Below are 14,867 nucleotides of genomic sequence, written 5' to 3' on the forward strand. Positions count from 1 at the left end.
TGAATAATTAAGAATAAATGAACAATATTGTCAATCTCCTCGTAGACAGTTCCAAAGAAATTGCAATTTGTAAAGGTGAATGATAGCAACTACTGAATTAAAGACAACACTTACAGTGGTTCCAGCGGATCTTATAGTGGTTCCATCGCTTCTACCCTTTTCTCGACCTTTGCTATGCTGACGTGTATTGTTTTGATATGATAGTCAGAAATAAAAACAACTGAACTGAACTGAACTGGCTCTGCTTCCAGAATGGTAAGTTATAACAATGTACCTATACAGCTTCAACGGTTACGACTCTGGCAACACTGACATATCATGAGATTTGGAATTTTCAACAACTTTGCTCATGGACCATGGTGCTCAAGTCTTACTCTTAAAGTCTTGGTCCTTGGAAAGAGAGAAACTTTTTAGTTCGTTTGTTGCGAGAATAGTATATGGTACAATTATAAACAATGCAAATAAAATAGCATCATAACAATCTAGATGCAACAACAGACAGGAAACAGTGAAATCCGGTACCGGTAGTACTATATTAGTCGTCGAGTCAGCTCCCGTGTTTTTAACATGACAAATGTCAAGCATCAGCATCAAGTTACGTTGAAACAAGATAGGCTGATCAGTTAAAGTGAGAATAAAAAGTTGTTTACTGCTGCAATAGTCAAGTGAAATACTGTGGTTTTATACAAGTATCAAAAAATTTCATGCCCTACAAAAGTACGGTAGTATGAGAAAAAAACAAAGAAGAAAAATAACACCTATGATGCAAAAACAACAACTGCTACCTGCTAGCATAAAGGATGAAGCAAAAACACTGAAAGGAGGCCTAAATATAGTTTGTATTATCATTCTCTGACACAGTCAGTCAGTTTATGGGCCGACTAGTCAGTCAGTTTATTGGTCTATGAATATTAGAATTGGCTGTGGCTATATATAATATATAGTGTAAATAGCATTGCCAGATAAGGAATTTTTCCCTAATTTGAGAAAAGTTTAAAGCTGTTAAAAACAAAAACTTTTGTTTAAAAAAAATTTTGTACAGTACTGGGTAAAGATCAAACTATAACTTGTTCCTAACTCTAACCCTTATCTTAACCCTTCTTAACTTTAATCCTAACTCTGGCAACACCTGATTGCAACCATGCCAACATGTGGGTAAAAATAGTCACTTTGCTTAGAATTTAGAAATTCTATAGCCTATAGAAGATAGTTGCAGCATATTTTCAGTGGGGTTAATAGGTTAGGCCTACACTTGCTACTTTTATAAAAAAAATCTTCATCTTAACTAATTTCACTTAATTTTGTGTTACATTTAAAAAAAAATTTATGGCATTGTCAAGGTTGGCAGTCCTAAATGAGCTGTTTTCCAAATTACTTGTACAATTTGGGTTACTCTTAGAGGTTGAGGTTAAGATCATGGTTCCAAAATCCTGTAACATGTCTGCTAATTCCTTAAAATGCTTGACAATGCCTTACAAGGTTTTAAGGATTGTCAGATCCACCATTAGCAGGAAAGTTCAGCAGTTTTGTGAGTTGTTCATTGCTTTAACTTCCTTTTATTTCGAATTGACTTTGAGAATAAATGCTGTTTTTAGTTAATGACATCCTGTAAACATCTCAACAATGGGAATTTAAAGTTAGCCTGCCCTAATACTGAGCCTGCATTGGGGTACAATAATATACAATACTGATCATATTAAAGTTTGGAATTTAATTGTGTTTGTTTATATTGTTTCAGTTTGTATTGTGATGCCTAGATATTGTAAAGTTGTAAGCCAATTCAAGCTTAATTTGAAGCAATTGCAACATTAGGCTGTTGAGGTTAGTAACAAGCAACTATCATAAATATTGTTTTAAGTTTATTTTGTTAGGTTTCATGTTTCATTTGCATATCCTTTTGTTCAAATAGCTTTTAAAGTTGTAATTTGTCAAACCTAAATGGCTCAATTGTGTTAAAATTTGTTGTTGTATGTATTAAAATTATTATAGAGCATTCCAAGGTCTCTGCTTCCTCAAACAACCAACCCTAACCCATTATTGCCAGCCACTCAACTTCTGCGTAATGAAGCTGACAAATAAAACATCTCGTGGCTATTTGGGCAGAACATATATTTTTAAATCTGAATATATATAACAGGCCTCGAAATATCTGGCGGACATGACCTTCGGAATGACCTCGAATGTCTACCAAAGCCGACTCATTGGTCGGTCATAAATGACCGCCGCAAAATTTTTGACAAAAATAGAGCTAATGCAGCAAAAAGATATTTTAAATTTGAATTGTTAGTTTCACACGAACAAATATGGAGCTGAAACAATAATAATACAGGCAATTGCTTTAAAGATCACATTAGAGTGGCGTGGTTAACCAGCTGATGGCAAAAGTAGTCATTTTTACATCATTTCAACGCCTTGCAATGTTGCCTTGAAATAAAGTTGTCTGAACTTTTCGGCAGGATATGTATTCTAATTTTAACAATGAGGATTATTGCGTTACATTGATCGTTTGTTAAAAAGAAACGTCACAGAGAAGCAAGTCTCAGCTGGGTTCCGCATGTGCTTAGGCGCATGTGGCGACCTTATTCACGCTGATACTGATAGAAATAGAATTTCTGCACAGAATACGACCCCGCGCCAACCGGCAGTAATCGCTTGGCACAACGATTCTATAACGCGAAAACCACGGAATAAGTGATCGTAGTTGCTTTTGTAATAAGGAAATTTGGATTGTTGTTTTCAATTGTGTTTATTGCGTCATTACACGACTGTCATTAACACACTGATTTATTTGCAAGCAATCTGCTTCAGTATATATACTTTAGGATTGGTTAATTGAGCCATCAACCATTGCAGAGTTATTCTGTTGTAGAAAATTGTTGTAGAAAATATGTCTGTGGTTGAAGAAAATCTTCTTCTACAAACACGACTACACAATACTGTGGTTATAGGTAAATTGTTCGTAAACAGTTGTTCGTAAAACAATTGTTCGTAAAACAATTGTTCGTAAACAGTTGTTCGTAAAACAATTGTTCGTAAACTGTTGTTCTTAAAATGAAATCTGTAAAACAATTCTTTGTAAAGCATTTCTTCGTATACATCAAATTTCAACTGCATGCACGAAAAAATGCTTTAGGAAGAATTGTTTTACGAAGAATTAACTTTACGAACAATTGTTTACGAACAACTGTTTACGAAAAAACGTCGGACACCCAATACTGTAGTGTGATTTTGTGCAAAATCTACATGCAAAAAATATGTCCGGTTGAGATATTAAATGTCCGCTGAAAGTACCAGTCCGGTAGGACATGCTTGACCGCCGGAAAAAAGTACAAATTTCGAGGCCTGATATAAGTTACAGTAAATTCTAGCTTCTAGCAGACTCTGTTTATTCGGCCTTGATGCCGACACATGTCCCATTGACCTGTCCCTACCGAGACAGGCATGGGTGTGCCTCAACTGTCGTTATATGGTGTTCTTCTTAGCCATACATCAATAGAAGTGTTATCTTCCTCGTTTTGCTAACGTGGTTCTGAAGAACAGTCCATGTGATTGCACCAAGTTCAACCCAAAGGTCTGCCTGTCTTGGAGAATGAAACCAAAGACTAGCTACTTTCTAGTAGCCTTCCAATGTGCGGTAATCTGGCTAACTTCAACCACCTAGCGATAAAAGGATAGATAATCGATCACAGAAGCTTAAACACAGAAGAAATATGAAGAAAAACTCCCTTCAATGCTATTGAATCAATAGCCACAAAACTCATTGCTTTTTGCGTTAACTTACGTGGCTTGTCCAATGTCCATAGTGACCGCGTGCGAGATTCCATAGTGCTATGGTTTGATACAGCTTGGAAGCACTTTTTTGGCAAATTTGATTCAAATTTGAAGCAGCTCGTTTAATGATTGTGGGTGCATTTTCACTGTCTTTTGCACTGCGTTTGTATATTTACCACACAGTATGTTATCAGTCACAATGATTATCAACTAAAATCATTACTATTTCATTCTATGTTTTTTGAATGATGGTTTGTTTTCATTGCGTTTTTAATTGTACTCTTTGATAAGAATGATGTGTACTGATGAAGCTACGCTACACTTGTGTGGTGAAAGCTTTGCAATACTACTCTGGTAGACTAAAAGTTTTAATTTTGTGTGGTAGGCTACTCTTTGTTTTTTTGAATAATGTTGTCGCACTATGCATTCTTTTTCCACCATTGCTATATTCAAAGCAAGATTTTTAATGTAAAGTTTAGTGAAAAAGTTTGTTTTGGAGTTTTTCAATTGTGTTAAGAGGATGTGCTCACATTTGTGAAACGAAATTAAAGCAAACTTCATGCTCAAGTGACTGAGTGATGATGAATTCATAGGCTGAGTATCATGTATAATTGTATATATACGGTAATCATAACAACCGAGTTAAAAATATGTTTCATCACTTTTCAATTATGTTGTTTACCTAAATTTCTTCTTACACTACCTACTGATCATTTCATGAACAGCAGGTGTAGCCATTGTGCAAAATCTTTTGACTCTATCATTTTGGTGTTAAGCACATTTTAATGTTTGCAATTTGTCAGTTTTATTTTTTTAATAATTTTTGCTCTGTGGCATTGGCAAGTATTATTTTACTGCAAAAGCCAGAAATAAACTTTTAAAAGGTGCCTAGCTGATATTTACGATTTTGTCACAAATTTAGTCATTTCCATGCAAGATTTCTTATCAAGTTTTTAATTTATACATATATAGCTTATGATAATACAATGAAAACTATTAATACTACAAAAAGTGCTCAATGCTAGAAAGCAGAGTGAATTAAATCAAATATAGTTATTACTATCTGAATCCTTAACAGCCTGTTTCACCTATACGGATCATCAGAAGTTCTTATTCAAATTCTATTTGCTTAAACAGTGTCTTAATAACTATGTTTGATATAGCTTATGATATATTTAACGGCGATTTTTTATGCTTGCTTGTAATCCTGTGTGCAATCGTATTGGCAACTTTACTGTATTTTACTTTAAAATCTAGACCAGCGAATGTTTTAAATATTTTGTGGTCAAACTGGGTGATGGTATCATAGGGGTGTGGCAGCTAGTTACATAGAGAAAAAATAATCTCTGAGTTTGAAGCATGTGTATGAGTTAATTGAGTTATGTTAGTGTTACTCTGTTTTGCGGGTCTGCTACTATTCGGTGAGTCCGATTCGGTGAGTTCCTAACCTCTAACCCCAAACCCCTAACCCTAAAACGGCAATGATAATTAGGCTACGGTACCCAATAATTTAAAAAAAAAATTGAAAAAATCCCCCGTTAAGAGATCGGATTCACCGAATCGGACTCACCGAAACGGGCCATTCCGCTGTTTTGCATAATTGATCAGTTCATCTCACTCTTTAAGATGGCCAGCCTTGCAAGTTCTGCTTTATTTGCAGATGGAATATTGGTATCAGTACTCCTCAATTATATTTATAGTCTTTTAAAAGCTATTATATAGATATTTGTTTTAATTTTTTAGATCTGCATGGTTTCCATAATCAATGATTGAAAGTGAAAAAAGTGATGAAGGAAAATCTGCCAGACATGTTTCTTTGTGGGAGTTAATGGTGAACACTGTAAAGGTGAGTACTGAGTAGGTAGCTACTACTTATAATTTTGGGGAGCTAATTGTTTTGGCAGTGCACCATATATAAAAGCAGCCTTACTAAATCATATTAGCAAGTCATACGTACAAAAAGTACCTCACATTTGTTATAAACCTGATATTTCAGCTTCTCTTCTTTTATATTTATGCTGTTTGTGTGTACATTAGGCTGGCGCAAAATCTCCAAAAAAAAATTTTTTTCTTTTAAATTTTTCGTCAGTTTGGAATATTGTTCCTTTTGGTAAATGTATCTCCTACACCAAATTTTACAAAAAAATATTAACGTTTGACCCTGGTTCACCTGGTTTGAATTTTTTCAAAATATTGAATTTTCGCTTATCCCTGAAACTGCTCACTCGCTATCTTCTAATGCACTCTAGCATCTTAATGGACACAATAAGAGGCAGTAACACAAACTTGTAGCAAGCGAAGTAGTTTAATTAGCAATTCCATAAACACTGACACATGTATTACTCTCAAAATGTCGAATTCTACCACATTTCAGACATGATTTTCTTTGTGCGCTCTTCACGTAGTAAATATCTACTGCTTTCAGTTTCTTGAATCATTTGACGATGTTTATCCATTTTCACAAGCCAACAAAACTTTTTTATATAAAGACATGTGAGAGTCATTTTAAGGTATTTCGAGGCCCCTGATTCTAAAAATGCACTAAGTTTTCTCGAATTGGCTTTAGTTTTTGCGTTACAGCAAAAATATTTTTTTCGCAATTTTGAGCCCCTACAGATTTAACGTCGTGTCGTTTACTACATAGACAAAATTGAAAGTAATCCCAGGCACATTTCTGAGTTGTATAAACGCTATTTGGAACCAATCACGTTGATTACAACCTAAACAAACAGCTATTTAACGTTTACTGGCCTAGTAACAATCAAAATATGATGCGAAGTAAACCTGAGGATACAAGATGTAGAATATATAACTTGCGTTTTGCATTAATATATTTGTTGATTTCAACAGTCTCAGACTTACTAAGTAAGCTACTAAGTACTGTACAAACAAAATGCATACATTGTTTTGCTTAATATATAACTTGCGTTTTGCATTAATATATTTGTTGATTTCAACAGTCTCAGACTTACTAAGTAAGCTACTAAGTACTGTACAAACAAAATGCATACATTGTTTTGCTTAACAAACTAGACAAATAAACAAAACAAAGCTATCGATGAACAAACGCAACTCTTTATTATGATTGGCCTACTGAGCAACACCCATCAAGGTACGAAGGCCATTTATATAATTACAGAATACAAAGTTATGTTCTTCAGTAAAGTAGCTGCATTTATCCTTGCTGCGGAAGAACGTAATCTTGGCCTTGGAGTCAAGAATGCCATGTTGATCGAGATGAGGAGCCAAGATTGCAGCTACCACTTTTGATAACTAAATCTTTAACTACTACAGTAGGTGGTAGAAATGGTTTTGAGAAAAAAACTTGACCTTGCTCCAAAACATTACTGAAGGTATTGAGGTTTCTCAGTCATGCCCGTTTTCCTATTGTTTCAAGCAAATCACCACTTGAAACTATAGAGAGGGCAAACAAAAAACAGAAATAGCAACGTCCATGCAATGACTGCCTTGCACACTCCATGTAAACATGATGTTCCAACTTCCTTCGAACATCCTCACCGTGCAGAAGTATTAATTTTCATGGTGATTCCACGGCTCTCTTTATGTCATGGCACTCTGAACTTCTTAGCCTTGAGCCCAGAAACGGGTTTGAGTGCAATGTTTGCATACTTTAGGAGGAACCCAGGACTTATCTTGATCACCCAGCTTCATGTCAAAGTAATAATAATAATGCTTGTTTTTATATAGCGCTGTATCTATCGCAAAATGTGTTGATCCTCTGCGTTGCCTCATGCAGCAAAATATATCTGGGTTGTTTGTACAGCATCCTACTTGTCAAAGGCATATTTTATTAGCCTATATGCCATTTATTTAGCCTATAGACCAGAAAAAAACTTCTTGCAGCAAAGACTTGGCCTTGGCAAAGGCTTGGAATAAAACTTCATTTGTACAAGTATCCATTTCAGTAGGCCTACCTTTTCAATATAAAGCTGCATTCATAAACACATGACTTTCGGGATATTTTTCTTGTGATGTAGACCTACTGATTCACAACTGTTTTCATTGAGTATTTATGTCTCCCTTACGTTAAACACAGTTCATTTCAACCTTTGCTTGCGTTTTGAACTTTCGTGCAATATGAACCAATTGAACTAGACAAGTGCAATTATGACATCATAATGGTAAACAGGGCTGAAAATAAGTAATTTGCTAATTGAACGCTTTTGAGAAACGATTTCAAAAATATTTTCATTGTCGAATATCTCGAAAACTAGAGCCAATTCGAAAAAACTAAGTGCATTTTCGGAATCAGGGGCCCTGAAATACTCTAAACTGACTCTCATCTTTTGTGCCAAATTTTTTTGTTGGTCTACTTCTACGACGTTATAGATTCACTGACTGCGAAAAGGCTGTAAAATCAACTAAAATGACACTAAAAGCATGCACTATTAGTGACTCTCAGACTTGGAGTAGGGTGAAGATGTTCCACGTGGAAGTTAACAGAGGAAGTGACGTCAAAATCACGTGGTCAAATTTTGAGAAATCCTCTCTTGAGATACTGCTAAACCACTTCGAAATTTACTAATTTTTCAGAAAAATTCAGAATTTCTCCTTGGGTGAACCAAGGTCAAAGGTCAAAACCCAACAAAAATTTTTGGTTCACAAATATCAGTGACCAAAATGGAACATTATTCCAAACTGACAAAAATTTTAAAGAACATCAAGGAAAATGAGCCACCCTAGTGTACATATTTCAAATATAAATAAAACTGCAAGCGTTAATTTTTCTCTGGCGGATACTTTTTTTTTAATTCTTTCTGTATCCTGCACTAAACTTCACTAACCATACCTCACTGGCACATTAATATTGGACAACAAATTGTAACAAGACACAATTTTTTACTTTATTATTTATTTATTTATTTTAAAGTAGCTGACTAAATTTTCTCAAGGAACTGTTTATATAACAATTATGCCAATGCAATACATTGGTTTAACTTATTAACTACAACTACATTATGTGTCCACTTGGTAATTTGCTGTGCTTGCTCAAACTGAACTCCTGTGGACTTTGATTTGTGTGCATTGCATTTGAGACTTTAACCCCTGGCTTGTATCAAGCTTCAGTGATAGCTGATGTGTGATAAGCGAAGAATGCCAGTAAGCAGTGAATGGAACAATGAAAGGGTCAGATGATTAGCCTGTAGCACACTAGCACAGTACTAAAGCATAATACTATAGCAAGTCAGTTTTTTATGCTTTCATATCTTCCCAAAGTAAGATCATAACTTAGGCTACTAAAGTCTTTATTGGACCGTTAATGAGAAAGTTTTTTTAAAGCTTGTTTAATTTTTAAAGTGCATGCGTAGGTTATGTGAAAAAAGTAGTTGAATTATTAGTAATGTACGGTACTTCGATTCATCGTCGAAAGGGAAATGAAATCTTTGAAAATGGAAATGGTGATATTTCATTGTCAAACAACGACTCCACAGTTTTCTCTGTTCGAAATGAAAGGGTAAGTTTGTTGTAAGAATGGTAAAGTACAAATGGATTTATTTATGGATTACTTTCCAATTATTTGCACTAAAGTGCTGACAATAATTAAGCTAACGTTTTGAATGGTTCTATAATAAAAACTGGCTTTGTGTGATTAACTTGGCTTTGTTTTTATTTTTAGTATCTTGCATTTTTATGGTTTTATTTTTGAGTCTGTTTTTGTCCTGTGTAGTGAGAGAAAGCTCACTCTCTATTTTTGCGGCTACAGTACAGTCAGTGGGTCTGCTATTATTCGGTGAGTCCGATTCGGTGAGTTCCTAACCTTTAACTCCTAACCCCAAACCCCTAACCCTAAAACGGCAATGATAATTAGGCTACGGTACCCGATAATTTAAAAAAAAATTGAAAAAATCCCCCGTTAAGGGATCGGACTCACCGAATCAGACTCACCGAATCAGACTCACCGAATCGGACTCACCGAAACGGGTCATTCCGCAGTCAATACACTATTTTGTTGTACATAGTGTGCTTTGACATCCCAAATGACAGTTCATAAATACATCTACATGTTAACACTTTAGTTGCTAAAGATTTCTTTACAGTGTAGTTAGTTGGGTAGGCTATAATCTTAATTCCAATGAATGTAGGCATTAGGCTTTGGCCGTTTTTTATTTTTTTAGTTAATTATTATTTTGAACTATGAATTTTAATATTCATTCCATCTGAGTGTGCTTTGTACTAGACTGCTTTTGGTAACTAAAAGCTTGTTTTGTAAATCGTAAAGCTGCCATTTAACAACGTCACTTTTACTGTGAGGTTCGTCACCGTAGTGCATTAATAATTTAATTCATGTTTGTAACGATCAGTTACGTGACATTGTGGTGCGGTCCACCTGCCGCATGGAGTGGACAACTGGACATCTCACTGCAAAACTAGTACTTGTTGCAAATTCTGTTTCATCCATTGGTCTGATAATGATGATGACGTTTTAGTTAAATAATAACTGGATAAAATTTGCGACTGATTTGTACTTTTTAACTTGTGTAGGTGATATCGTACCATATGTGTTTTATCTGCTGACGTTAAGTGTTAATAAACAGATCTTGTTGTAAATTTTTTATCTGTTTATTAATTTGGAAATTCTGATTGTGTCAGATTAGATGTTAGCTTCTGTATAGAGAGAAATTTAGAAAAAAGTAATGATGAATAAAGAAGAAGAATGATACCATAAACAATTATTGATTGTTTGAGATCTTTCACCAAACCGAGAAAGCATCTCTTGAAGCTGTTCCTTACAATTCCAGACTTTTGTGGCCAGAAAAAGTTGTCATTTTACATCATTTCAACATTTTCCAACTGTGTTATAGCAGCACCGCGTAGTGTTGGTTGATGGTTGTAGCCAGCTCATAAACTGAAGCATGATTAAGTGACAGATAGATGGCAGAATTGAGTTACATCATAGCATATATACGTTGCTCACGTCTCTTGCAATGATTTTTTTATGTTGTTGATAGGAGCACGTTCTTGACAACCTTATATTTAGTAATAAAAGTAGTAGTTAATAAAGTAGACGCTGATGTCTCTCAACCTCTGTTCTGGTTCCCCATGGTATTGATGAGTTTTGTCAACGTATTCTTAGCAGCGTAATCAATGTAGAACGAATTAATGAGCATTGCGTGTAAGCATCAAGAGCTGAGCATCAGACATATCTTTAGAAGGACGGAAGATTCGAGGTTTGCACCCTAGCGCCAGCTTGTACTTAGTACTGTATGTTTTCATTCGGGCATTTAAGTCGGTTTTACATTCTTGCATATAGTGCTTAAAAGCCAATAAACACCCACACCTTGAGCTGATAGTTAGAAGAAAAGAAACAACTTTCCACAAGTATTTCAGTTATTTTATTGCAAAAATTTGGAAAACTAAGTTCTTAAATGTTGAGTTACTGCTAAAATAGAATTTCTAAACCCATGTTAGTACCAGTACATTCCATGGACTGCACTACCAGGTGGTTACAACACAGTTCTCCAACGCGGAAACACTTTTAAAAACTGGCTTTAAGACAACGAGCTTCGCATATAAAAGTGCCATATGAAGCTACGATACCAACACGTCATCACCAGCACGAGATGTTTTGCTAAGCGAGGAAGGAATTCGATGTATAGTATATACTGCATTGCAGTATTAATTAGGTTCAGATGTAATCAAAGTAATTAAAAATCAAGCTTTGTTCGCCTATTTTTTTAATCAGTTTAAACCCATTGGTTACTGTCAGGGTTTTTGGGTGCATATGGCTGCTTAGAGATTTTTAGCCAGACATCTCTAGTTAGTTCCATTTAACCTTCTTTTGTATGATGTGTAAGAATAAAGCTTTTGCAGCAAAGGAAATGATTTAGCAGCAAGGTGAACGGCTGAACGCACAAACTTTTCTGAAATTCTTACAGGGGTTGAAGAAAGGAAGGAAAACGAGCAACTAGATGTAGCCAATCCGTGGCGACTCTTGTGTCAAAAATGTCATGCTCCACATGTGTAAGTGTGGGAAGTGTCACTGTGTCAGCGTGTGTATGTTATTGTCAGCACTGGCAATGTTCCCATGATCCATCTGACCGCGATCCCACTTTTCGAGGTGACAGATCATACCTTCCTTCTTTTTCTCAGAAACACACCAGTTTGACAGAGTTCTATGAAGTCTTAAAGCTTGGTGATTAGCTAAGGAAGCATATGGATTTTTCGAATGTTCTCATTATAAGAGCAATTCAATTGTGGTGATGCAATTAGTAATAGAATGCATGCATCGGTATGTTTTAGACTCCATTTGTTGCTGCATCATCAACCTTGTCAGGAAGTGGGTTGTTGCGGTGCGAGACTTGTGCATTGTTTAATTTGCCCTATTTTCATCATCACGTAAAACAATGGTTGAATATTATTTTGTGTTTCTTACGTTTGGTTATGTGTATGTGCGCAAGTATTAAATAAGCTAATTATTTTTGCAAGCTTTGTTGTATTGTCTACAGCGCTTATAGTTAAATTTTCTTTTGATTTACAAAAAGATTAGCACAGTTCGTAGCTCAAACACTTTCAAGTTTCTTAGAAACAGCGCTATCAACATCAGTGAAGGGAAAGTGTTGTGAGCACAACATTTAGACTCATGGTAGAAAAACTTGACTCTGATGACAGATATTTATAGTCAGTGTTTTCTAACATTGAAGGTTGGTCTCATTTGGGGAGTTAAAATCAATTTACCATGAAGGCAAGCAAAAGATTTTTCAACTACGTTATGCAAGTTAAACAAGATTGTACTTGTCGTAGCAGAGCGAAACAGGAGCAATATTGGGTAGGCTACAAAACATTTTTGTGCAGACGAGCAATACACGAAAAGGCTTGCTGTGGCAGAACAACAAAAGTTGCAAGTTTAATCCAAAGACTAGATTTGTAACGTCAGCGAAAGCATGATACGGTTGAGTGGAATCGTCTGAATAAGTGGTCAACTCTGAAGGCTTGCGTTTCAGCGTTGCCCTGACCAATTGCCGCATAAAGATTCGTGGCTTTTCATCGCACTTTAATATACAGTTGGGCATCACTTTAGGGGCACCTGATGAAAAGACCTGTTTCACCATCGACTTGGTGAATTGCGATGGACGAGTGGAGAAGCGTTTTTTCAATAAAAAAAGTTTGATCTGAACTTGAATATTGGAATATACATATCTCAAGTGTTTATAATCTGTTGGTAGTTACACTGCTATGCATTTACAACGAGTTTCTTCAACAAAACTTTGAATTTGTATTGGAATTTGCGCTGCAATCTGCCAATCACGGAAGATATCTCGAGCAATGTTGCAGACCACTAACAGCTTGCACTGAGTTAGGAGTGCAGCGCAACGTTTTTTACCGCAAAAGCATTTTGTGGTTTTGTCATGGACTTACTCGGAGTTGTGATTTATAGTCAAAGTAGCAAACTTTATTTCAGAGTTAGTCCGTTAGCAATAGTGTGATGTTTATACAGCATCTACGCTGAGAGTACAGTATTTTTGCGATGCATTTAGCACGTTTAGTTGCAAGCTTGAATGAAGAAAACGTTATTGCATTCGTTTAGCTTTGTATGCATACTTTGTATGCATGCAACTTTTGTGTGCAACTTTTGTGGATGGTGTTATGGATACTTTTTTGCAAAACTAAAGTCACCTTTTTGAATTTGTTAAGTTACAAAAAATCACCCCTAAACATTATGGTGTTATATACGTTGCACATTTGCACATTGTCGCTGCCTAATCAGTTTAATTTTGTTTTAAGTTACTGTTTAATTTGATTTAGGTTAATTAGTAAGAATTGGTCCTGCCAAATGTCAAATAAATGGCTTCCATTACGGTAAAAAAAACGCAAAAAATGTTATTTCAGACATAGATAATTTTTTTTTTTTACAAAGCCAATAAAAATCAGAAGTAGCCAAATTTTGGAAAGGTTTTATAATCATGCCATCTTCAAAGGACTACAAGTACAAACCGCTGTTGTCATCTGCAAGAGCAAAGAGTGTGTCCTCTTCCTACAAGAAAACAATCCTTGCTTCCAACCAAAAGGTATCTAACAGAAAAATATTGACGTTCCATGCGCTACAGATTACGTTACGTGTATTGATCCTGAGAGAATTTGAAAACATTAAAATTAAGTATTTGTACTGTAAGGTTAAAATATTTATTGATAGTTGTTGAGTAGCTTTGTTGTTTTTGAGTTGTGGAGTGTTTGAAATTTTATACAGATTTCAATATGCAAAGAGTTAGGTAAACGTTTTGTTCTGAAGATTATATTTATCCGATTCCCTTACCATTTTACACATGTAGTCATGAAATAATAATTTTTATCCTTTACATGTTCAATACCAATTGTCTCTAATCTCTATTGCCGGTAGAGATGTCTTATTGTCCAAAGATTGAATATCTTTTGCAAAAATTTTGGTATGAATTGCGTTATCTCAAAGTGTTTTAAACGTTATGTAAAATACAAAAAAATATTATTAGCACCGAAAATCAACTTAAAAAGACGGAAATGAACCATAATATATTTCCAACCAGAAAATTGGAGAAGGAGAAGCTTCAAAAGCAGATCACGTGACAAAGGTCAAAGTGGAGGAGCCAAGTGACGGAACGACGCACTTTGGGATGAAGGCAGCTGAAGCCGCCGAGCTTTCAACTGCAGAAGTATAATCTTGTTTAGTTAAACTTTGGTTCTGTAACTCGTAAATCCTCTATAAATTGAGCGAGGAGAAACAGTTAAGGGTGCACGAGTTCTTCCTTTCGACTTGTCACGTTTAAATTTTGAAACAACGCTGAAAGTTAACTCTCATGATACTATGTTTTTTATCAAAATGCAATGATTTACGAATTGCAACGATTCGTAATCAAATGATGTTTTATCAAAATGCAACTATAAGACTCAGAAATAGCTTAAGAAGATGGCAATACATTTGAGCTAATGCGTCTCGCACGCTCTTGGACTAGTAAAGTTACAGATCGTAAAGATGCCGATGAATGATACATGCATAAAGTTTGATAGCCAACTTTGGACCTTGACCTGTTACTTTAGCCATAACCACCTACAGAGTGCCGTCATATGTGCATATCTTTCCATGTGTGCCTTGAAAAGAGGTG

At 35.4% G+C, this 14,867-nt stretch overlaps 1 protein-coding gene across 2 annotated transcripts in view; it reads left to right on the forward strand.

Annotated features, from left to right (window-relative positions):
- Positions 1-1,745: 1,745 nt before the first annotated feature.
- Positions 1,746-14,867, forward strand: part of LOC145786684 (calcium-transporting ATPase type 2C member 1-like) — a 32,982-nt gene continuing 19,860 nt past the window's right edge. Inside the window, exons 1-4 of one of the 2 annotated variants that reach the window (XM_082598397.1) lie at positions 1,746-1,821; positions 5,515-5,617; positions 13,710-13,799; positions 14,292-14,417. In XM_082598397.1, the coding sequence (XP_082454523.1) occupies positions 5,537-5,617; positions 13,710-13,799; positions 14,292-14,417 (297 nt within the window). In that variant the 5' untranslated portion in view covers positions 1,746-1,821; positions 5,515-5,536. Of the gene's footprint in view, positions 1,822-5,514; positions 5,618-9,231; positions 9,248-13,709; positions 13,800-14,291; positions 14,418-14,867 lie in introns of those variants that run through there. The other variant, XM_082598398.1, reaches the window with a different exon arrangement.

The sequence above is a fragment of the Aplidium turbinatum genome, chromosome 17, assembly GCF_918807975.1.
Source record: "Aplidium turbinatum chromosome 17, kaAplTurb1.1, whole genome shotgun sequence".
In the NCBI taxonomy this organism is placed as follows: Eukaryota; Metazoa; Chordata; class Ascidiacea; order Aplousobranchia; family Polyclinidae; genus Aplidium; species Aplidium turbinatum.